The sequence below is a fragment of the Lipophrys pholis genome (genome assembly GCF_963383615.2).
Source record: "Lipophrys pholis genome assembly, chromosome: 14".
Classification (NCBI taxonomy): Eukaryota; Metazoa; Chordata; class Actinopteri; order Blenniiformes; family Blenniidae; genus Lipophrys; species Lipophrys pholis.
Window position 1 is genome coordinate 7,571,588 of NC_137633.1, and position 22,774 is coordinate 7,594,361.

A 22,774-nucleotide genomic window follows, 5' to 3' on the forward strand; every position below is an offset into this window, starting at 1 on the left:
TCAGTGTTAATCATGCACAATACAGTTTTAAAAATGAAGAAGAGGAAGACAATAGTGATCGTAAACATCAAACAACACCACGGAAAGTTGTTTTGTGTCGTAAGCAGCTTTTCTACAGGCAATGAGGCCCAGATCTGATCAGAACGTGAGACATTATTTGACTTTGTTGCCCTCTTTTGTTACAATGCTATCAAATCAGTGTCTTTCTCAAGGCCATATAGACATATCACTCGATAGTGGAGTTCCAACCTGAACTGTAACTTACCCTCGCCACAAACCAGAGAATTACTTAGATTACTTTTGGCCCGGTGAAACTTACCTTTTTGCTTGAGGCTGACCTCAATGGTGACAAAGTTCTCAAAGAAGACATAGTAGATATGGGAGTAGTTCAGGTCGAAGAATTGCTTGAGCTCTGCAGGTTCAGCATTTTCTGGAGGATAAACAATGCCAGGATTTAACGAATACACACACAACCAGGAGGCGGCCATTAGGATTAAGTCAAAGTCTTTGTAAATTGTGCGTGATGTTTCTCGAACGCAAACACTGATGACCATGTTCACCATTAAATATGCACACAAATATGGCTCTTTTCATCGTGAGTATCACATCTTTCAAAGCCCTGAACATCTAACTGCTCAGGCTGCATCAAGAGAGACACGCCCAGGATAAAACTTTAAAACTTGCAGTTATGATAGTTATAAAACTATCATTAAAATATCAGACAAAATAGAATGTCTTAATAATACCTATGTAATATGAAAGGCTATCAACATACATCCAGCGTTGAAAGGTTTAAAACTGATGTGTCAAAATGTGTCTGATTAATTGAAGGATTGTGAGATGTGAGCACTGCACAATGTTTACTTTTCATCACAGGAAGTACATGTGAGTAGTGCAACATTATCGTTACATCTGACTTCTCTAAACCCCTCGCGTCCTGTCCAACAACCGGATTGGCTCCCAGCTGCAGTCTAACATTCACACTGCTCGTCATGGTGATGGGACGCTTTCAACTTTGGCACTACAGGCTGTCGTTAGTCGGGAGACCCTGACATAAAACACACGCCGACGATACCACGCACGGGTCAAGCTGGGATGGATATAAACAAACATGTCGGGCATCAGACTTCACGCAAACACTAAGAGGAGTCACTGGGTTTGTTTACAAGAAGAGAGCTGAGAGTTGAACTCAGCCACAGACACTTCGAGGAGATCTGTGCTCGGTGCCATTGTTGTTGCCCTTGTAAGGCCACAGTAGTCCATCACGATGGGTTTCTATTTTTTTCCCTCTTGAGATTGGCATTTTAACACAATCTTTACCGTCACATGACTGCCTACTCTCGGCCTCTTAAAAGAGTTTGATGTCCGATACAAAAAAAAAGAAATCTTGACCTTGAATATGCTATATTGTCATATTAAAGCAGCGAGTTAAGCAGGAATGAACATAACCCTATCCTATCCACACCATAACTTGATTGCTTCAACTTTATATAAGCATATCTCAGATTTAAATACACATTGTGCTATTTATAGACAGACTTCTCTCAGGCTTATCTCAGTCACACACGACCATCCCACTATATAGCACCACGATGCCCACACTGATTCACAAGAAATACAAATTCATATTATTCAAACAAAACTTCTGCAAGACTCAACTGCAGTCCAGATATCTCGGAACAACGCCCCTCAATACTCACACACACACACAGACACATACTTCTACTCTCTCTGTACATCTCTTTGTACCACAAACAAATTCAACACATCTGATTTCCTTGTTTTACGACAGACACGACCTCTGCGCTATCATGGATTTCTTGCTTTATCTCTACTGTAAGCCACAAGGTAATCCCAACCAGACACAAATCTCACACAACTGATAACCTCTTCTCGTGTTTGACAACACGCTTTCGGACATAACTGGTTAAAAAAAAAATGAAAATAAAAAAATCACACTTTATATATTTCAATATTTGAACTCTGGCCCCAAGGATCAAACCAACTGCACCCATCCATCCATCCATCCTCTATACAGCTTTGATTAACTTGCGGTCATGGGACAATGGAGCTGATCCCTTCAGCTAACTTTTTGTTTTACAATTTAAGAAAAATGATGTCCGGGAATAACACCTGTATCTACTTTTGGCTAGTTTATCTTGAAGTAATCTCACTATGAACCAATTCAAAGTTACAAGACATCAGTTGATTTGAATTGATCAGTGATGCTAAATGGATTGTGACTTAATATGAAGGAGGGGGATCATGGTGTAGAAGGTGCACAGAAATTCAAAAGGTGTGGAATAAATACCAGGGCCAATCACAACTAAATTGCGATTACCATATAATCTGTTTCCATCAAAGAGATTGCAAAGTGAAGCGCCTTGCTGAATCATATCAGATCAGTGTCAAATGTGGTGAATATTTTTCAGGGAACTGTTAAAGAGAATGCCATCAATTCCCAACAACAAAATTGACAAATATTTACTTTACTCAGGGGTACAAAACTGAGACTGCCATTTTTCCTAAAGCAGCTCTCAACAAGAGCACTCTTTTTAAAACGGGCCATGGTTGTTAAATCTGTTATTACTCATTGTTCAGTCATACTGTACAAGCTTTCCCTCTCACACAATGTCAGTGCAGGTCTGTTTGTGTGTACGTCACTGGGATTGTTATCATGGTCCTGCGTTCCCCATAGACCTCAGACAGGGGGCACACCCCTTTCCGCCTCACACACACACACACACACACACACACACACACACACACACACACACACACACACACACACACACACACACACACACACACACACACACACACACACACACACACACACACACACACACACACACACAGTCCAGTAGCTCTTACAATAGAAACAGGAAGCCGAGCTGCTGTACTGGACACAGAGGCGATTTCCCTTCCAAGCCTCTGTGTGTGTGTGTGTGTGTGTGTGTGCGTGTTATTGAAAGTTGAATACATGATCAGGCACTCACGCTTCCATTACTCATTATTTTCCTCCCTACTTTTCCCACAACATTTAAAACACTGCCTCTGGTGTTATGATGTACCACATCCCATCATACGTTAAGACAAACACTCAGCACCCCCCCACCACACACACACACACACACACACACACACACACACACACACACACACACACACACACACACACACACACACACACACACACACACACACACACACACACACACACACACACACACACACACACACACACACACACAGGGTCCTTTGTCCAGCAGGCAGGCACGCCCCTGTTGAAATCACAACAGTCGAGAAGCATGTAGCATCACTCTCTAAATTTATACCATCAATTTGACAAATAACCAGCCCAGATTGTTTCTCTTCTACGAGCCCAGTGTAATAACAATGACACATGTCATTCCCAGACTCTTTAAACCACACCTTGAAGCTCTCTCCTAACACGACAGATCCTGTCAATAGCCCAAAAACAGCACATTTACTTGTCAATCTCAGCCTGCATGCAAGTCTGTGTCCTTCTGAGAAAACCCAGCGATGACTTTCAGCAAGTGTGCAAAGAGTGTAGTAAGTGTTGAAACAACACCACCACCACCACGCCGAATGAATGCGTTGATGGTAGAAATTGTAAAACCGATGTCGTGTTTGTGATTAAAACGCCACATCCCTGATTATAATCCAGGCAACCCTGAATTTCGTGATCTCCGGGTTGAGTTTGGTGAGACATGCCCTGTGTGTGTACAGACTGGCACCAAAGTGCTAACCTGTTAGCGGCTTTAAAAACAAAAGGGAAAAAAAGGATGTTTAACCTACCTATGACTATTCTGAGGTGTTTGAGCCTGGTCAGCACGTCCTTCTTTGGGTCCAACACTTTCTGTGTTGATTTCTTAACGTCCCCATGAGGCTTTTTGGAGAACATTCCTGAGGCAGGAGACACAAGAATGCGATGGTAGACAGCAAGGAGGAGCTAGCCGTGTAGCCACTTAAATATCCCAGCGAGCGTCAATCTTCAAACTGTAACCAAGAGGACGAAAACCAAAAGGCGTCGCTGATTTATCATTGATTCACGCCGCGCTGCGAATCAGCGGCATTCCGCGACGGCGCCGAGAGGATCCAGCATTCTGGAGAAACCCTAACACAAATATGTACAGCGTAGCGGGGCAACGCATCCATCCATCGCACCTCCCTTCCACAACAGCCCTGACGGCTAAAGGCTAAAAGCTGCTCCGCTAAAACATGGCGGAGGAGGGAGGGGGGGGGACTGCATAACAGACACGTTCGACAAAAAAATGCAACTCAATCAGCAGCAGCTTTAGTTATTCCGTTTTAACCGAGATGTTTAAGTATGTCCGAACTATTCCCCCCAAAATGTTTTTTTATTGTCGATATATACACTGCTTTGACAGCTCTGCTCGAACTCCGCCTCGACTGCACTGTGGAATTGTGGGAAGTGTAGTTTATGATTTACGTTTCCCTTCTCACTTGGACGACCTCCCGCGAGACTAAAGAACTACATTCCCCGATACAAGCGAGAGGGTGCGAGCGCCCTGCGGTGATTTGTTTTTAGCCTAGCTGGAGACACACGAGTGAAATTGGAGCCGAGGAAAAACAAGTTGCTTCTTTTCTCAGAGCATAACTTTTCCTGCCGGTATTGTCCTCGGGCGCCCAGGCGATTCTCACCTTGTGAGTTGTTGTTAAGTTGTATGCTTTTTCCTTTAGGTGTAGTTTATAAAAATCGTGATCTTTTAGCATGCTACCTCATCACATTGATTTGGTAACACATGCTAACGAAATGCTAACTTTGTGTTGTGCATTGTTCCGAACCTCTTCAGTTAAGTTCTTTAAAACTCAAACAGCTGCCGGTTTCTATCGTAAACCTGGTTTGCTTGAACGGTGTTCAAGTGGAAGCGATATTTACAGGCAGTCGTATTTACGAAAATTGAACGACCAGAGACGATCGGGTGTTTATGTTTGTTGGGTCTGCAGTCAGACTGACACAAAGTGGCGGGAGTTCCCTAAAATATCTAATTAAATCAGACAAGCTGAAGGCAGTCGCACATTAGTAATCCAAGTCTTTTATTGTTGTTGTTGTTATGACTTCTTTGATGCTGCGCTATATCTGCAATCTTTAACCGATTTGAACCGTTCAAATATCAAAATGTGAGATCAGCATTCACACTTGTATTTTCTGGGAAATGCAAACCTCTAGTTGATATTCTGACTTCTTTGCCGCTGTGCTATATCTCCTGCAATCTTTAACCGATTTGAACCTGTTCGAATATCAAAACGTGTAGATTGTTCATGAGATGACTGCTATGCTGTGTGCTTTTTAAGTCTTTAACCGTTTCCGAATAAATCACCAAAAACTACGAAAAAAATAAATGTCACATCAGCTTTAGTCAACCTTAAGCATTCACACTTGCACTTTATTCTGGGACTACAAACCTCTGGTGTAATATTAAGTTTGCGCTTCAAATACTTTTCAGGGACTGAATAGACACTCCTTTGTACGGTTAATGGATTTGAGTAAAACCCATGAAATCAGCCAACGTGTTCCAATGAAATAAATATTTTTTATGTAATTCCACCGGGTTAAAGCTTGCGACTTGCTGCCATGCCTGTGCACCGTGATCGGGAGAAAAAGGAGAGTACAGCTGAAGAGATGGAGGTGGAGGAGCATGACCATGACGCCACCAGCTCAGAGGAGGAGGACTCCGACACCTCATCTGTTTCTGAGGATGGAGACAGCTCTGGTAAATATTACGAGAGTCCTCTTTCTTGCAGTTCTACGTCGCTCTTCAGATTTGGCTAATTTCATTTGTTCAACTTCTCCAGAAATGGATGAGGAGGACTGCGAGCGACGGAGAATGGAGTGTCTGGATGAAATGTCCAACCTGGAGAAACAGTTCAACGACCTTAAAGACCAGTAAGTTTTATGATGAATCAAATTTTATATATATCACAGCGTTGCAGATAAGAATAAAGTCTACCCATCTACTTGTGACTATCCAGGTTGTATCATGAGCGTCTCAGTCAGGTGAACAACAAATTGTGTGAGGTGGAGGCCGGCCGAGCCGCTGAATATTTAGAACCTCTGGCCGTGCTGCTGGAGAACATGCAGGTCCGGACCAAGGTGGCAGGTAACAGAAAATACAGAAGCATATTCATATGCTATATTCAGATGTAGCGTTCGAAGAAAAGGTCAGACTTATTGAGTGTATGAATTTGTTTGCCTTGGTAGTTTTTCTTGCATTGTCATGTGATATCATTTCAGGGGAGCAGACTTATTTTGAGAATATGCTGACTCGTCATTCAGGGTTGGTTGAAAACATCCAAACTCCTCAGTTTCCTTATTCAGTCTTCCATCATTTATATTTGTTAGGTATCTACAGAGAGCTGTGTTTGGAGTCTGTGAAGAACAAGTATGACTGTGAGATCCAGGCTGCGTGTCAACACTGGGAGGTACTTGTTGAACTTTGTACGTTTGTTCTGGTGTTTTGTGTATATTTGTCCTCTATTGTTTTCTACCTGTGCCCGTAGAGCGAGAAGCTGTTGCTGTTTGACACAGTGCAGAGTGAACTGGAAGAGAAGATCCGAAGACTGGAGGAGGACAGGCACAGCATAGATATTACATCAGGTATGAAGAGGCCCCACTCATGTTCGACACGAGCTGATTAATCAAATTGAATAAGAGAAGGTACTCACCTGCGTCTGTATTTTGTCATTTCCGCCATTATTAGCATCGCATGTGATTACTCTCTCTTAGGTGGTATTTGTTGAACAAACTCCCGAGTTTTATTTTCTTGTATGTGGAATTTTCTTTGTGTGTGTTTTCCATCAGAGCTGTGGAATGATGAGCTGTCAGGGAGGAAGAAGAGGCGAGACGCTTTAAGTCCAGATAAAAAGAGGAGACGACCGTCGGTGGTGTCTGATATCCTTTCAATCAGTATTTCCATAATTGTCAAGACATGATTAGATATTACTTCAGTGTTGCTTCATATGTCAGTGACTTTTCTTAACCCTGCTCACGGCCCTATATTGTGTACATGCTGCCTGACTTGGACGTTCTGGAAGACTGGACGGCCATTAGAAAGGTGCGTGTTAATGCGTACGGGTGCTTAATTCTCCATTAACGATGTGTTTATGTTCATGATGGCCTTAACTCTCTTCTAAAACCACGTGTATGTGTGTATTGTACTTTCAGGCCGTGGCCACGCTGGGTCCCCACAGAGGGAAGGCTGACTCTGACAGCCCCGTTTTCCCCTTCAGACCCGACAGAAGCAGGCCCATTCTCAACTGCTGAGACACACACACACACACACACACACACACACACAAACGCACGCCTTTCCAGCCAACAACCGTGCAGGACCTCAAACGCAACACGAGGGACAGCATTTCTCCCAATCTTCCTCTGCTGTCTTTTACTGCCAGCCGTCGCTAAGCTGCGTCCTCAAGTCGACTGCGTCGTGATGCTGGGACTTACCGGTTTGACAAAAAAAAAACAAGAGAAAAGGGAAGTATTATTGACCCGTGCCGATCTGATCAGGTAATCCTGCCTCACTCTACCCTCTCAGGCTCCGCCCGTGGGTCCAATCAGTGGACTTTTAACGTGAAACCTCTCATTTGTCCATGAATTTTGGAAGCATCGCTTCAGATTTTTGTATACCTTCAGGGAGTAAACGGCAGTGATGCAACGTTGCAGCACCATAGAAAGGTAACATGGCAACAATTTTATTCCCAGATATACTTCTGATGAGAAAAATCAAGCAAAACTTATATCAATGCTTATAATGCATAATTTCTGTTAGTGCCTTTCAAGGGGCCTATTGTGTTCATTTTGAGATTGTTTTATTTTATTTTTTTTAATATATATATATTTTTGGATATTGCAACACCACTTTAGTGTTGTCCTCATGACCAACTGGTCATCAAGCACCTCGATTCATCTCGTCTGAAACAAACTGCTTCTTTCTCCTCAAGGATTCATCTTTAATAATCCTACCAACTTCCTGTTTAACCGCCCACAAAGAAGTTATGCTCTTCAATAGGACTTGCACCTGCTTACATCCACAATCATAGTCCACATCATCCTTTGCTTCAAAGTCACCTTTTTATGAGGAAAAACAGTCCATGTCGTCTCAAATATGGCCGTGTGAAGAAGTCCAGAGGGTCACATTTCAAACTTCAACCAAAGCAACATGTTCAAAATTAAGTGATGTCCAGTTTATGCACGGGGTGGCAGTAGTGAGTCACTAACATCCAGTCCGTCTCAGGTTTTATGGTCTACTAGTAAGAAGTAGCACCAGACATCCTTGTGTTAATTGCAGGAGCTATCCATGTTGGCTAGTTGGTAGATTAGTTGTCAGAGGACCTCGCTACACCACCTTGTGGTAAAAAGAGGTATTACAAGAGAGGCTGGGTAAGCGCGAGCTGGTTTGCTTGCTGACTTCAAAATATTTGCCTGCTGCTCAATGACAACAAAGTGAAAATACAGCATTTTGTCCATTTCTGAGTGTTATAAATGAGCCTTCCAGTAACATTGTTTATAAATTCCGGGTCTATTGTGCCGTGAAACTTTGTGTTTTTCGTACAAGAACGTTGATTGATAAATACTGGGTGGTTTTGGAGATAATCCTGGTGGATATTTTGCAGTTGCATGTGTTTACACGAATGTGGCAGATGACCGATATCTGTTGGGACTGCCGGTGAACTCCGCCGCAACACAAATTGGCAACGGCGATGAGAAGTTCACAAACGCGAACGATTTTGATCAATCATATTTGAAACCACCCAGTGTTTCTGGACACTCTGAATTTGAGCCAACCCGTTCGAACACTTTTGTATTTTTTTTGGTCCGTCTGATGGAGTGCGAGTCTCGTGAAAAGTGAATCGCCAAGTTTTCCCTCAGCGGGTGTTCTTCTATCCACTCTTGTATCTACCTCTCTTCTCAGACAGTGCAAACCCTTTTGCATTATTTCTTCCGCATTTCAAAACGTGAAGGAGTAGTCTTTTTTTACTGCCATTTTGAAGAGTTGCTGTGGGTTTAACAGATTCAAGGTTCTGACGGAGGTTGGAAATTGTAACAGATATTTTCTAAACTGTTTTAAGTCGTGTCTGGTGCGTTTGTGTTTTTTTTTTTTTTTGTAACAAAGTGAATGGGTTTGTACAATAAAAGTTGTTTTTTAAAAAGTTGTGGAGTCCTATGAAGTAACCCTTCATGTTAAAATCTTATTTTAGAAGGAAACCAGGAGAAAACCTGCAGAATCTGAGCTGTCATTGGATTTACAGGACAGATCTGTGTCCTGACAGTAAATTCTTAGCAGCTTCTAAACAAAGTGTATTGTTTTTACAACATTTAACATTTCTTCTTATTACATGTTCATTTTGTCCTGCAGTGAAAATCGAATCAAGCTCTGAAAAAGTAAACTTTGCCAGTTTGGTTTAAACTGTTACCTCGTTAAACAACGTTTTAATGTTGATTGAATACGGTTTGAGATGGACTAAATAAAGTACTGGTTCAGAAATGGAGTAGTTCCAAGCTAAAAACACTGATGTTGCTTAAAAAAGGATTGACTGACTCACTTTGACTGAAAACTTGAATTTGATCAGTGACTTTTTGAAATGTAGTAAAGTTACATCTCAAGTCACTGCAAAAGAAACACAGAAATGTAACCACGTGCAGGCAAGCTATTTACCAATTATTAACATGAGCTTCCATTGACCGTTTATAGTGTGAATAATTACGAAGAGCTTCACTACAGCAAATATATACAATAGATTTGAACGGATTAGAAGATATCTGATAGAAATGTGCACACGTGGAGAATTTAAGAGTCTTTATTCATCTATTAATAATCACTTTTTACAAAATTCACATGGGTGTCCGGGCTTCGTCTCTGCTTCGCCGAGTCTGCTCGGCTCACAGTGGGCATCGCACGGGCAGCAGGCAGAGGCCACTTGTTTCCAGCCAAGGCTGTTTGGAAGTCTGTAACCTGACGACAAGCGCTGCTCGCACTCTGAATCACTAACTGTGTTGACGGTGGCAAAGTCCCCTGAATTCTAACCGAAATGTAGAAGAAGTGTCCTGTTTCATGTCTGAGGAAACTTCACGTGGGTTTGTCCGAGTGCACAGGCACAACGGGAGCCGATGATTGAATGAAGGAAAAACATTAAATCGGTGACGACATGATGCTCATAACAAACTGGAGGATTTCAGGTCTAAGAACAGCTGCAGCCTGTGATCGTTACTTGATTCGTGCAGACGCTGCATCTCAAACTAAGAGTCGCCATAAAATCTTTGTCGCGGTTTTGGCGAACCCTGCCACCTCACTGAGGAGCGAAGTGGCTGATGGAGGGGAACCGACGGAGAAAGAAAAGGCGAGAAGAACGGATGCGAGTGGTGAAAGCAGACACAGAAACGGGACGGGCCGATGTTTCAGTTCTGATTATGCCGCTCGTTGCATCATTTGAACAAAGTCCGCCCTGTCATCCAACTGCAGCTGAGAGTCACCGGAACCGGAACCTCCTCCGATGGGAAGCCGGGCTCAGATGGCGTCTTCAGGCGAGGTCGGGTTGTCCAATGGTGGCGGGAGCGGCTGCCGAGGAGGTGGAAGTTCCATGGGATGAGGTGGGAACCCATCGGGGGGAGGGGGCTGCCGCATGGGGGTGTTGAAGGGAGGCACATGAGGGTGAGGAGGGAAGCGAGGGCGGAGCATCATTCCTGGAGGGGGAGGAGCCCACGCTGGAGGGAGAGTGAAGAAGAGGAGTTACACTGCTGACACCTGGTGGAGGAATGGCGGAAAGGCTTGCTGGAATGTCTTACTTGGCATGATGGGAGGGCCCCCTGGACCCCTTGAAGGATAGAAATCTGAAGGGGGAGGGGGACCGTAGGGGCCTCTTCGAGGAAAAGGCCCATCCATGGGGCCCATTGGGGGTCCAGGAGGTGGGGGGCCACCCATCCGTGGATCCGATTCTGGGGGAGTCTTCCGCTCGCCAGGACCAGACTGCTGACAGACGCACAGGGTTGTTTTACACAAACACACACGCAGACACAAATGTTAACACACACACAGAAACATTTCCTACCTCTCTGTGTTCTTGCTCAGCAGCTCCAAGGCTGTTTTCTCTGTAGGGGCCGTCTGCAGGGACAAACACAGCAAGTCAACGACAGCGAGAAAACCAACAACCCGACATGTGTCGACACGCCCATGAGAACCGGCGACTATTCAGTCCTCAGAAATGTGACTCACCCATCAGGTCTGCAGGGTGAGGGGGCCCTGGGGGGAAACCCCGAGGATGAAGTGGGCCTGGAGGAGGTAAAAGGCCCATAGCTCCTGGATGAGGAGGGGGTCTCCTGAACATGTAGCCTGTGACAGACACAGATGTTGCACCGGTGAAAACACAGATCTAACCTAAGCTGCAAGGTTCATGTTTTAATTCGTCATAAGCGTAACACTGTGGGGGACGGAGAAAAGTATGATGATGAAGAAGGGTTTAAAATCCCGAGGAAGCACAATGACAGTGTCGCCTGTGAAAGTAAACAACTGCGTGTTGAACACAAACTTCAAGACAGTCTTTCAACAAACACTCAAGATGAATGCAGCATCCACATGCACAGTGTTTTGACCTTTTGCCTGCTTCCTACCACGTGTCACGGATACAGGCAATCATTATTGAATGTTGCAAGGGTGTGTTCCCACTGAGCAGGTTTGGGCGGATTAACACACTTGTATGATTCATTAATGGGAGAGTCGATGCTGCATCTGGACTCCTGTCGCGTTCCCATTGGCGCCTCGAGCAGAGGAACTCTTCTGCTGCTCACCTGGTAAAAATCCGACACACGCCACTTGTTTACATGTGCTGTGTGAAGTGGATCAGCTTGCCGTCCACCACAGGCCTGAACACACCCCATTATACTTCCACTGAAAGAGGCTTTGTTGATCTTCCTGAGCGCGATCAAGATGCACGTGCATGACGATAAGACATGATTGTGTCGAGTGGTTGATGATGAAGCAAATATGCAACTGGACCACATGCAGATATCGTCACTAAGCCGTAACATTCTTTTTTTTCTTCTTACTTTAATATACAGCACAAATGCAAGGAGCATCAAGGCGGACACGCGCTTGATTTTCATGCCTGCCGTCGCAGGTCAGAGCTGCTGGAAAATGCTGAGTCAGACAACTTACCTGAAGCAACGTCATCGTTTCTGTGAATTAAATCTCTTCTCAGCCACCGAAGTACTCACAGACAGGTTGCGACTGCGCGGGCGTTTATCACAAGATTCAAATCAGCCTCTGGCTGCTCTGATGTTGTGTATGTGCAACACACCTGGGGGTCCGAGAGGCCCAGGTGGTCCTGGCGGCGGTCCCCTCCGATCCCATGTTGGCGAGATGGAGCCGCTGTCAGAGTGAGGGCCTCCACTGCGCTCCATCTCCCCTTGGCCACCAGGGGGCTCCCCTGGACCGCGGGGCACTGGGGGGGTTAATGTGACAAAAGGGGAAGAAAAAAAAAAAGAGGGAAGGGAAACCCAAAATCCAAAGACTGATTATAAAAACGGTTCCAACATCAGGTCAGAGGACATCATTCAACCAGAGAGAATAAGTCTGAACGCAGACACGCTATTTGATCAGATTCTTTTGTACATTCCAGGTTGCAGAGAGCGTGCGAGTACAAAGAGCATGCTGCAGAGTATTTCATGCAACAGTCATCTGCTGATTACCAGCATGCTTCATATGTCCACTGTGCTAATGAACCCAGAGAAAGTACGGAAGTTCTGTAAAATGTATAACGGTGTGGTGGCTGTGCTGTCAATGACACATGAGAAGAGAACACCTAAAGTGTCCCCATGACAAAAAGGCTGAGGATAAGGAGTAGAGTGGTTTGTGTGACGCAGTTTGTTGTGGTCAGTTAGGTATTTGTTGTTTTACCTCGCGGGGACAGCCTGGGTGGGGGTCCTTCCATTAGTGTGGGAGGAGACAGGAAAGGTCGGGTTTCAGATGCGGGTCGGCCCAGAGGAGAAGGCCCGTACGGAGACCGCTCACCTGGAGATAAAAACGAGAAAGCAAAACCAAGAAAAATATTGTTAATTCATCGCCATTGCCCCGAATTTCACCTCCTGGACAAAGGAAATCCTGTAAGATGATATACCTCTTTGCAATCATTAGATCCAAACTAAACAACAACCCACATTCGCACAATAATCCTATACAACAGCTCAATAATCAGGAATGGTAGAAAGTTAGCGCTACTGTATTCAGGCTGTTAATGCAGTTTAGATCTGTAAGTCGTTAATAAGATGAGGTGTGTGTACCTCGGAAAGGCAAAGGTCGAGCTAGGCTGTCCAAGGCGTATGGATCTTGGTCCAGGGCATCCAGTTTAAACTGTGTATCCGTCAGTCTGTAAACAAACACCGACATTTAATACATAAATCTTTAAAGAAAGCAGCCAACATGGTCCCTAATAGAAACTTAACCGTCCAGTACAATGACAGCTTCCTTTCTTAAGTTCATTCACGAACGTGTCGCAGAATTCAGGGAAAGTAATTCACAATGAATGCATCTCGCCTTGTAGAAACTGTTCAGGCTCATGCTGGGAAAGACATTTTCTTGTCAAACTTTTAGCTTGTCAGCACTAACAGAGCATCATTACATCTCTATTCCTAAATCTTCAGACCATAGATGTGCAGCCAAGAGATGAGCAGTGACTGATGCTTCATGTGAATATGGAAATAGAAAAAGAAAAAGAAAAAGCAAACAGGCTCCGAGCTGCCCTGAGCAACGTGTGCCTATCATTTATCACAAAGTAATGGCAATGAGAGGAAGCTTGGACTCACTTCTGTCTGAAGATCGCGTTCTCTCTCCTGATGTCTGTCAGATCTCTGTCGGCTGCTCGAGCTGCCAGCTGGAGGTCACAGTCAGGAACAGGAAGTGCATACAGACACATACAGACACAGCTCGGTGAGTTTACAGAGTGGGAGTATTGTTATGGCTTGTCGTGGAGTCCTACTAACCCAGTTATTATGGGCCTTCTTCTCATGCGCTGATATCTGAGTCTGGTAGGACTGTTTGGTTTTTTCCAGTTCCTCCTCCATCTCTCTAGCCCGTTGCCTGAAACGAAGCACAAGTGAGACGGTGTGAACGGGACAGTCCCACACGGCAGCGTTCTGCTCCACGGCTGGTCGACGAAGCAGCTACCTGTAGTTGTTGAGTTCCTCCATAGCCATCGCAATGTTTTTGTCTGCTTTGTTTAGCTTCTCCTCTTTCTGTAGACGCTCCTTTTCTTCCACTGTCAACAGTCTGCAAACGGCATTAGTCAACACTGTTTCGTAATGTCTTGGCAAAAACTAATACGTGCGCGTTTGCCTCTACCTGTGCAGCTTGAGCTCGTTCTCCTGGTACATCTCTGTCATAATGTGGAGTTTCTGTTGTAACCGTTGAACCTGAACACATGAAAAATATAGAATAGGTCAAAGTCAAACAACTGTAAGATCACTATACAGGGCCGGGCCACGTATCAATATGCTATTATTGTTTGAGATAATTGATTTTCTTTTTAGATTTTGAATATAGCATCACTGAGATTTGATTTTAAACCCCCTTGAGTCGATGCCTGAGCCATACATTACTGTGTGTAATAAAGAAGAACATACCCTAAACTGAACAGTGAGATATTAGACATCTGACAGTGTTTCACGGGAACAGAGGAAAGCGCTGAACTGAAACTGAAAATCATTTATGATCATTTTATTTTCTTGACACAATCAAATTAACATTCGACAATATAAAACCTAATAAATTGTTTGTTTTTTAATTTCATGGGCCCTTAAAATAGCTTTTTACAGCAATGCTGCTTATTGCCGTCCATTTCCATTTTCTCCTGCGTTCATCAGGATTGCATTATCAGTATTCTTATTGGTGAGGTCTAACAAGAGGTAAAAACTAAGTGCTTCACTTAAGGATCGCAATATGACACTGCTGATGGTATATATCTTCTGCTCCTTCTCTCTGTGGTCTGAATGTTTTCAGATATAGTCATTGTTTACATTTTGTCCTGGTGTACAAACACTAGCAGCCTGGTTTAGGTCGACTCAGATGAGGACAGATTACAGCAATGACACCTACAGATTAAAAGTAAAGAGCTCTTCTTTTTTTTTAATTCCAATGAAGCCAGTCAGTTACTTTAGTTTGGTTAAAATGAAACTTGGTACTCTGGTATTACTGGGTGTTTGCTTTTGGATGCTTGAGGGAAATGCGTAAATAAAAGGCGATAACACTATTGGGATTAAAATATATTTTGTTTTCTTCTTCATTTTGGCCTTAAATCAATTCTTTTATAAAATCCCACCATGTCTCTTGGCTCATAGTTTGAAAATACATCATGACCAGACAGAATATTGACAAAACACAGTCCTGGGAAAAAAACACTAATAGTCAACTCTAACATATCAAATGTTAAACTCATAGAAGATTGATTCAACTTGTATCATGCAATGTGATAAACAGATTTTAATATTCCTGCAGTGAGTTCATCCAATCTCACAATAATATAATGCACAGTTGAAACTGGCTACCTGTTCTGAGTAGTGCTCAGTGCCAGACTGCAGTGAGAGTTTCTCATTCTCCAGCTCCTTCATGGCCACTTGAGGAGAAAAAGAAAAACACATCAACGCACATCACAGTGATAATTTTTCTGCAATCAGAAATGAATCTTGCTGCTCGGAGTCCATGAAGTTCATTAAAGCAGTATCCAGAGAACAGGTGGCTCACCCTGAAGGTCTTCTTTAGCTTTGACTTCATCGTTCAGTTTGGCAAACACTCTGTCTTTATCTTCATCCACTGACTTGAGGTCTGCGTTGAGCTGCATCACAAAACATTCCATTTACCAGATAAACTCAAACTCTCCGTGCTCGTGTCCACGTTCTTGACGTACCTTAGCAGCATAAATGAGTTTCTGGACTTTCTGCCGATGACGCTGCGTGTCTGTTGCGTCTCCACTTTCAGTCACGTCTCCCTTTCCTGCGGTACTATTGGCCGTTTCCGTCTCTTCTTCCTCAAGATCTGAATTCCAGGCTTTCATACTCAGCAGCCGATCCGTCAGAGACTGGAAGGACACAAAACATTATTAACACTAAAACATCAAGTCAATTTATCCATATGATTTATACCATCAGTCTCTTTGACATACACTTATATAAAGCCATAAAACCATTCTGGATCCAACTCCTCCACATGTCTCTACTTTTGAGCTGCAGTGACTTTCAATCTACTCAGTTTGCAGTTAGTTTGTACTAAACTCAGAAATGTACAACGTACAAGTTATCTAAAGTGTTATGTTTGTTTCAATGGAGTTTATTTATATGATCAAATTCAATATGTTCTCAGATTTAATATACCTTAATGCGTTCATCCTTGTTGGCCACATCCTGCAGCATCCCGCTGTGGGCGACCTCACACCTCCTCATCTCTGCCTCCAACTCACTCACTCGTTCGGCCCATCCCTCCACCTGCTGCTTCAGCTGCAGGGAAAATACGATGGGATGGGTTGAGCAAAGATGCATCCAGAAACGAAAACAACAAAGAGTTGGTACAGTGCTCAGATTCACCGAATAGAGCAGTATGGCTAAGAAATGTTTCAAAACCTTATAGTTTTAGAAGATAACAGCATAAATGTGTGTGTGTGTCCTCATACCTGGGCGTTGCTCTCCTGTAGCAGAGCGTTCTCCTCTCCAGCCGTGTCCAGGTTCCTCTCTAGTCGGTCACTATTCATGTTGTAAACTTTCACAGTGGTTTGCGCCTGGACCAAAGACAGGCAGCAGTGATTTCATATGAGAGCCAGCGCGACACAGGAGCCGGATGTAAAGAAAAGCGAGCGTACAAAGGCGGTGGCGTGTACCTGTTCATCCTGCGACTGCAGATCTTTGATTTCCCCCTCAAGCGTTTCCATGCTCCCCTCAAGCGCTGCGATCTGCAGCGGGAGACAAAACACTCGCTGTGGGCACCGCATCACAATTACTTCTCTATGAACGGAGCTAATTACACTCCCTCTCAAATTGTAACCGCGGCTTGTGTATTCCTACCTGTTTTTCTTGCTCTGTCCTGCTTTCCCTCTGTTGGTCCAGTTGACCCTTCAGTTGTTGTAGATCACTCTCCAGCTCTCGTTTAGCATGTGCTAAATGTTCGGCTGTGGCCTGAAGTTCACAAGATGCAGTCAGAAAAAAAAAGTAACAACAACAAAAATAATAGAAATAAACACAAACTTAGTGTGCTGAACTGTGCTATTCAAATATCAGAAATATTTAAGTTACATCCTTAAAATGTTTGAAATGTAGCACAGTAAATTCAGTAAATATTGCAAATAAGAAGTAGTTGCTTGTGACAAAAGCTCTTTTGCTACCAACACTGTGCGGGTTATTGTGTCGAGTAATTTATCTCCTCAACAGCCTCGATAACCTACCAACATGGAAGGAGCAGTAGAAAATCTCTTATGCAGGAAAGTAGTGAATATTCTATGCTGCTAATGCATCACAACTACTTTGGCAGCAGGCTGAAGTAGTGATGACCGTGGAACACTTTTCATGTTGTTGTCAGCAGGACTATGATGATAGTAGCAGTAACAACCCTAATGTTACTTAAGTAGGTATATCTGCTTCACCAAGTTCAGTTTAGTAATAAGCTACTAACCCATTACTATTGTGAGTCCTGCGGTTGGACTTTTTAAAACACTTCTCCTAAAGTAGTCTGGATTCTAACCTTTAACCACTGTATGGTGTTTCTAAATAAAACAAAAAAACTAATTCCACTAACTTTCTTCACTTGACCTGTCAAATAAAGCTACAGTTACACAATAAACGCGTACATTTCTAAGTGTGGAGGTACAAGTGAAGCCCCTGGAGAAGCTTAGATAAGTTTTTAGATTTTGGAAAAGCGTTTTGATCCTTACCTCCAACTGTTCCGTCTTTTGACTCTGGGCCAAGACACCGCTATCCTTCAGGGAGTTTTCCAAATCATCATACTGCCAATCAACGAGAAAGAAATGCATGACAAATGCCTTTTGTTGAGATTGTGTTGACAATTAATTGTTTCCCTTTTTGATTCTGCATTTCGGACACAAGCCATCGATGTACATTACACCAATTCAACAATCAGCTCTGTCCCCGACCAGTAAGCAAAAACCAACCTCTTGTTGATGCTGGCTGAGAGTCTCAAGAACTTTACACTTCTCATTCAGTAGCTGTGCAACCTGTTGAGCCATCCACTGCTCTCTACCTGAAAAAGAGGAGATGGAGTGATTTCCTAAAAAGATTTTTTTTTTTGGCCGGTATAAAGTAGCCAGTATTAACTACAATGACGATGCTTGCATAAATGTGATCGAACAACAACTTACTGCGATACATTCTACTCTTGACCTGTGGGGAAATAACAAAACAACCATGAGAGCATGATCACAGAGGAGAGCGACAGATTGATAAACTTGTTCAAACATAGTATTTCTCCTCACCGAGCTATAACATCTACAGGTGAATACCAACACTGTCACAAGCCCAACCACAGCGGTGAAGATGACCGGTTCCCATGGCACCCCGTACAAGTCCGGGCCCGGTCTTATGTCATCCGGCAGAGCAGAGACCACCTGCACAAAAGGAGATCTGCGAGTTATTCCAGAGGATATGGACATCAGGTTCAGCTTCTTAAATTATCCGAACACTACGGACTACGAATAGACTTGGGCAAAATGTCAACAACAAAACAGAATGAAAAAGATTCGGAATTCTCATAAACCCATATTTTTTCACCATAGAAAACAATCAGATGTTGGAAACTTGACATTTTACCTTGTGGTAGAAATTCTTCACTCATTATTTATGACAGCAGTGACGCATTTTCCAAAACGTTGAGACAGATTTGACAAAAACACGTCTTTAAGGATCCAACCATCCCCAGTATATAACATCATCTAGTCATTCAGAGAATCTGGATAGATCTCTGGGAACAAGCTAAGTTGCACTTTTAATGTTTTCACATTAAAAGCAGTTAAGTGCTGAACTGACTGCATTATGGACAGTCCACACGTCTTACACTAACAGAAAACACAGGGGACTTTATTAATGAAAAAAAAAAAGAAAAGAAGTATCGAATAAGAATGAGACAGCATAACTCTCCAGCTATTCTTCTCACTACTGAGACGTTTGCAGACAACCATCAAAAGACATGAGACAAATGTCCATTGTTCCAACTTTCAAACTTTAGACTGACGTGATCCTTCTTTGGACAGTGTGGCCCACAGTGGCGACCTGTCCACTGTGGGAATCGAACCTGCAACATTCCACCTCTCTCCACTACCCCAAACCATTTCAATAAAATCTAAATAGTCACTAAAAATGACATAATGAATCAAACAGCTTGAACACCAAGCAGCTGGTTTCAAGAGACTTGTCACCACCTTCCAGACATATTTCATGAGAAAATTGTGATTAATTCCTCTTTTTTTTTAATGATCTTGCAATGCTTTACATTTGGTTGTTCATACTCTAAAAGGTTTTACTACACAGTTCAAATAATAGTTAACCAGCTAATTGCAACTCACCCAGGAAAATACCTAATACTGCAATTACTTCTCTGAACGCAGGAAACATAGAGAAAAGTGAAAATGCATCGTATTGATATCAATGTCAGTATCAATTAGCAAGCTAGCTCTAACCAGCTAACAGTAAGGGCAATGACAAGAGTTGTTTAAAAATACCACATACAGTGTCATCATAATTCTGACAGCTGGCCCGGCGGTAAACACACACGCAGCCACCAGCGAGAGAAACACACTTATAATCATAACGTAGCGACAGTAAATGATCCCCCGTGGTGCCTTTCGGCTACGCGAGAGCCTGTTGTGTCATTTGGGGGAACTGCTAGCAAAACCTGCCACATATAACGTACATCCTTCACTTTCTCCACGGCGATACTGTAGTACGCCTCCGCCGTCGCCTGAAAGTCCGCCGCTTTGCCCGCCATCTGATCACTCCCCGCATGTTCCGCCATGTCCAGACTATTTCATTTGTGTAGATTTTTGTTGTTGTTATTCTTTTACTTGTAACGAGAAGACGCCGGAGCCGTGTCACTCGGGTGAGCGGCGATTTCACATCCTATTCACAACTGTGACGCTGCAGATGATACCACTTTGTGGGGGAGAAGTAGAAATGTTATAATCGCTCAGTAATGTCTTTTTACACGCCATTGATTATACTACCTCCCCAAATATTATAATTAATTACTTGTGGCGTGTTTATGGAAAGAGATAATAAAATTGAGGACGTCAAATGAACGGGGTCACCCCACTGCTGGTGTGAATGGTTCAGTCGCAACGTCACCAATTGTAGAACGCCACACAGGCATATCGGAGCGACTTTAGTGCGACACCTAGAGAAACAGGTGTCAGCAAAGTGAAGGTGTTTGACCTCTAACCATCTAACTCATTTAAATGAATCTAATTCAGCATAAACAATCCCGAAAGTCCACTTTCCCTACATGTATTTCTTGCTTTGAGTAAATAACATAGGTGAGGAGCTACTAGGCTTAGGAAGAGTACACACAGCCTTTGCTTGTGTACAACTACTATTACGTTCTTTTGATCACATTTGCAGGTGAAGGTTGTCTTGTTTGAAATTATTCAAATAACTGTATAAAGCACCTTTTTCCCAATAACTACTCAAAAGTCTAGTTACTTTAAACCACATTTATTGCATTGTTGATGAGCTGTATTCTGTTCAATTTACCTATGTGAAAATGGGTTCATAGTGTATTTATCAGACAAACAATGAGGCATAAAAAACAACTATGGTAAAAATAACACTAAGGTAAAAAAAACGAAAGAAATAAACTGCATTAGAGGTGGCACTTAGTTTGAAGAATGAAGTTATTCTCTATAATCGTGCTGATCAAAAGGTTTGAATATTAATTAAAATTAGTGTGCATACTCCTCAGGTATTTGTAATTACCTTCGCCAACGAAAGTTGGGCGAGATGTTTATGTTTTCATCCGCGTGTCTTTATTTATTGGTTTGTTTATATGTATGTATTTTACCAACTTTTCGCAGAAACTACTCACTCGAATTGCATGAAATTTTCTTGGATGATTTGACATCATCCAAAGACCAATTGATTAGATTTTGGGAAATTAAAGGCTTACCATTTCTGGATAAATTCCCAAAAACTGTGAAAAAAAATTCCCATACAAAGTGAATGAGAGGCACTTCGTGGAGATCAAAGAAGATCAGCATCTGTTGCCATGGAGATGCTCCTTGCTCAGCGTTTCACAAAGTGATGTGGCTCCCTCACCTACCTAGTTAGCGTCGATATAAGCCAATGGGTATCATGCTAGTAGCAATGCTAACACAGTTCCGGAACCACATGTAACGTTGGCGAAGGTATGCGCTCTACCGATTGTCTGTCCTAGTGTTAAAAGGATAAGCGAAACTACAGCATTGGAGAAAAATAGTAAAAAAAAAAAAAAAAAGTAAACGTTCCCCCAAGTACTTCTAAATTACAGTCATGTGACTACTTGTAATGCCTTCCTCCCATTTTTGCTGTTCACCCAGTAGTATACTCACCGAATTGGCATTATCTGTGTCCATCTATCTCACACAAGGGACTCGCTTAAAATCTCAAAATTACATAAATTAGTTTCAACTTTCACAGCTGTGTTGAAAGCAGTTGGCCGACAGCACACGCCACATCCTGGAGTGTACTGTCAAGTCAGTCAGGTTGACAGATGAGACTCAGGCTAAACTGGAATGTCAGATGGAACATGTTGCAAGCAAAATGTCTTAAAGGAACCACGCACCACCAAGGGAGAGCACAGTTCTATTAGCAATGGGGCCTAAGAATGGAAACATTTGACAGTGGAGAAAATATCAAGAGGCTACAATGCCACACTGAACTGAGTATCCATCAGTACAGGCTAAAGCTGGATTTTAGTAATGGTGTGTTTACAGGTCTCAGTAAAAAAAAAAATCTGTTAAGTAGCGGCAGGAGATCCAGAATGCTGCAGCCAGCATAAACAAGTGGAGCACATTCCACTTGAGCTTAAATCCCTGCACTGGCTGCCTGTTGTGTTCTGACTTCTTGCCTGTAAAACTCTGAATGGTCCTGGGCCTGAAGAAATGTCAGATTTATTCGTAGAATATGAAACATGCAGACCCCCGGGCTCCTCTGGAAGAGGTTTACTAAGTGTTGACAGAGTCAGAAGTAAGAAAGGTGAAGCAGCTTTTAGATCTATTCTCCTCAACTGTGGAACAAACTTGCTGACACAATCACTTTTTTAAAATCAGACCGTAAAACATACATTTTTGCTCTGGCTTTTCATTAAACCACAGATCTGAGTTATTTGTTTAACCTTTATCTCAGTGAAGTTTTTACTTTATCTATTCTCCCTTTCACGCCTTTCTGAATCTCAAGTGCCATAATTAAGATTCTTAATTACCTTTTTTTATTGTATTTCCTATAGTTCCTTGTAAAGCCCTGTGAACAACAGCTATATAATAAAATGTTATCTTGTCATAGTTTTCCTTCTATTAAAAAGTAAGTGAAGCAGTAATGTAACATGCGTGTGCATTTGTTTGCGTTTTTCACAATCAATTTTCACTGTAGCCCACCAACTCAATAGTTGATGTAATTTAGAATACTTTAAATACTGGGAAAGACACAATTGCAGGATATCACATTGCAAGCAAAAGGCAAACGCATTTAGTTCATAAGGACTGAAATCTGTGG

At 42.8% G+C, this 22,774-nt stretch overlaps 3 protein-coding genes across 6 annotated transcripts in view; 1 reads left to right on the forward strand and 2 right to left on the reverse strand.

Moving 5' to 3' along the window:
- Positions 1 to 4,441, reverse strand: part of ralgapa1 (Ral GTPase activating protein catalytic subunit alpha 1) — a 61,016-nt gene extending 56,575 nt beyond the window's left edge. Inside the window, exons 1-2 of the mRNA XM_080479576.1 lie at positions 3,823 to 4,441; positions 320 to 430 (exon numbers count right to left, since the gene is read on the reverse strand). Of these exons, the coding sequence (XP_080335702.1) occupies positions 320 to 430; positions 3,823 to 3,928 (217 nt within the window). The 5' untranslated portion in view covers positions 3,929 to 4,441. The remainder of the gene's footprint in view (positions 1 to 319; positions 431 to 3,822) is intronic.
- A 122-nt stretch (positions 4,442 to 4,563) lies between these two features.
- On the forward strand, positions 4,564 to 7,504 carry brms1la (BRMS1 like transcriptional repressor a). The gene is made up of 9 exons (XM_080480405.1): positions 4,564 to 4,692; positions 5,608 to 5,762; positions 5,845 to 5,935; positions 6,022 to 6,149; positions 6,392 to 6,471; positions 6,550 to 6,646; positions 6,851 to 6,940; positions 7,039 to 7,103; positions 7,214 to 7,504. The coding sequence occupies exons 2-9, from the start codon at positions 5,624 to 5,626 to the stop codon at positions 7,310 to 7,312; spliced, it is 789 nt and encodes a 262-aa protein (XP_080336531.1). The 5' UTR covers positions 4,564 to 4,692; positions 5,608 to 5,623; the 3' UTR covers positions 7,313 to 7,504.
- A 2,329-nt stretch (positions 7,505 to 9,833) lies between these two features.
- Positions 9,834 to 21,782, reverse strand: mia2 (MIA SH3 domain ER export factor 2). 4 transcript variants are annotated; one of them, XM_080480401.1, is made up of 23 exons: positions 21,613 to 21,782; positions 18,511 to 18,642; positions 18,397 to 18,418; positions 18,190 to 18,278; positions 17,953 to 18,024; positions 17,090 to 17,200; positions 16,906 to 16,977; positions 16,702 to 16,806; positions 16,406 to 16,528; positions 15,943 to 16,113; positions 15,780 to 15,870; positions 15,584 to 15,651; positions 14,382 to 14,452; positions 14,208 to 14,309; positions 14,024 to 14,120; positions 13,847 to 13,914; positions 13,325 to 13,410; positions 12,942 to 13,055; positions 12,343 to 12,486; positions 11,262 to 11,378; positions 11,098 to 11,150; positions 10,835 to 11,015; positions 9,834 to 10,753 (listed from the first exon to the last, which is right to left on the reverse strand). In XM_080480401.1, the coding sequence occupies exons 1-23, from the start codon at positions 21,634 to 21,636 to the stop codon at positions 10,557 to 10,559; spliced, it is 2,310 nt and encodes a 769-aa protein (XP_080336527.1). In that variant the 5' UTR covers positions 21,637 to 21,782; the 3' UTR covers positions 9,834 to 10,556. The 4 variants fall into 4 exon arrangements, with proteins under 4 accessions (XP_080336527.1, XP_080336526.1, XP_080336525.1 ...); XM_080480400.1 differs by having other exon boundaries at positions 10,835 to 11,018; positions 21,613 to 21,703; XM_080480399.1 differs by lacking the exon at positions 21,613 to 21,782 and adding an exon at positions 19,944 to 20,161.
- Positions 21,783 to 22,774: the final 992 nt, after the last annotated feature.

Bases quoted from the DNA above. Each gene is read 5' to 3' on its own strand.
- brms1la (XM_080480405.1), top strand. From the start codon at position 5,624: ATGCCTGTGCACCGTGATCGGGAGAAAAAGGAGAGTACAGCTGAAGAG. The intron at 6,647-6,850 runs GTATGAAGAGGC...GTTTTCCATCAG, and splicing joins CAGCATAGATATTACATCAG to AGCTGTGGAATGATGAGCTG. The intron at 6,941-7,038 runs ATATCCTTTCAA...AACCCTGCTCAC, and splicing joins ACGACCGTCGGTGGTGTCTG to GGCCCTATATTGTGTACATG.
- mia2 (XM_080480398.1), bottom strand. From the start codon at position 20,045: ATGGCGGAACATGCGGGGAGTGATCAGATGGCGGGCAAAGCGGCGGAC. The intron at 16,114-16,405 runs GTATATTAAATC...GTGTCCTTCCAG, and splicing joins ACAAGGATGAACGCATTAAG to TCTCTGACGGATCGGCTGCT. The intron at 15,871-15,942 runs GTACGTCAAGAA...TTTGTGATGCAG, and splicing joins AACTCATTTATGCTGCTAAG to CTCAACGCAGACCTCAAGTC.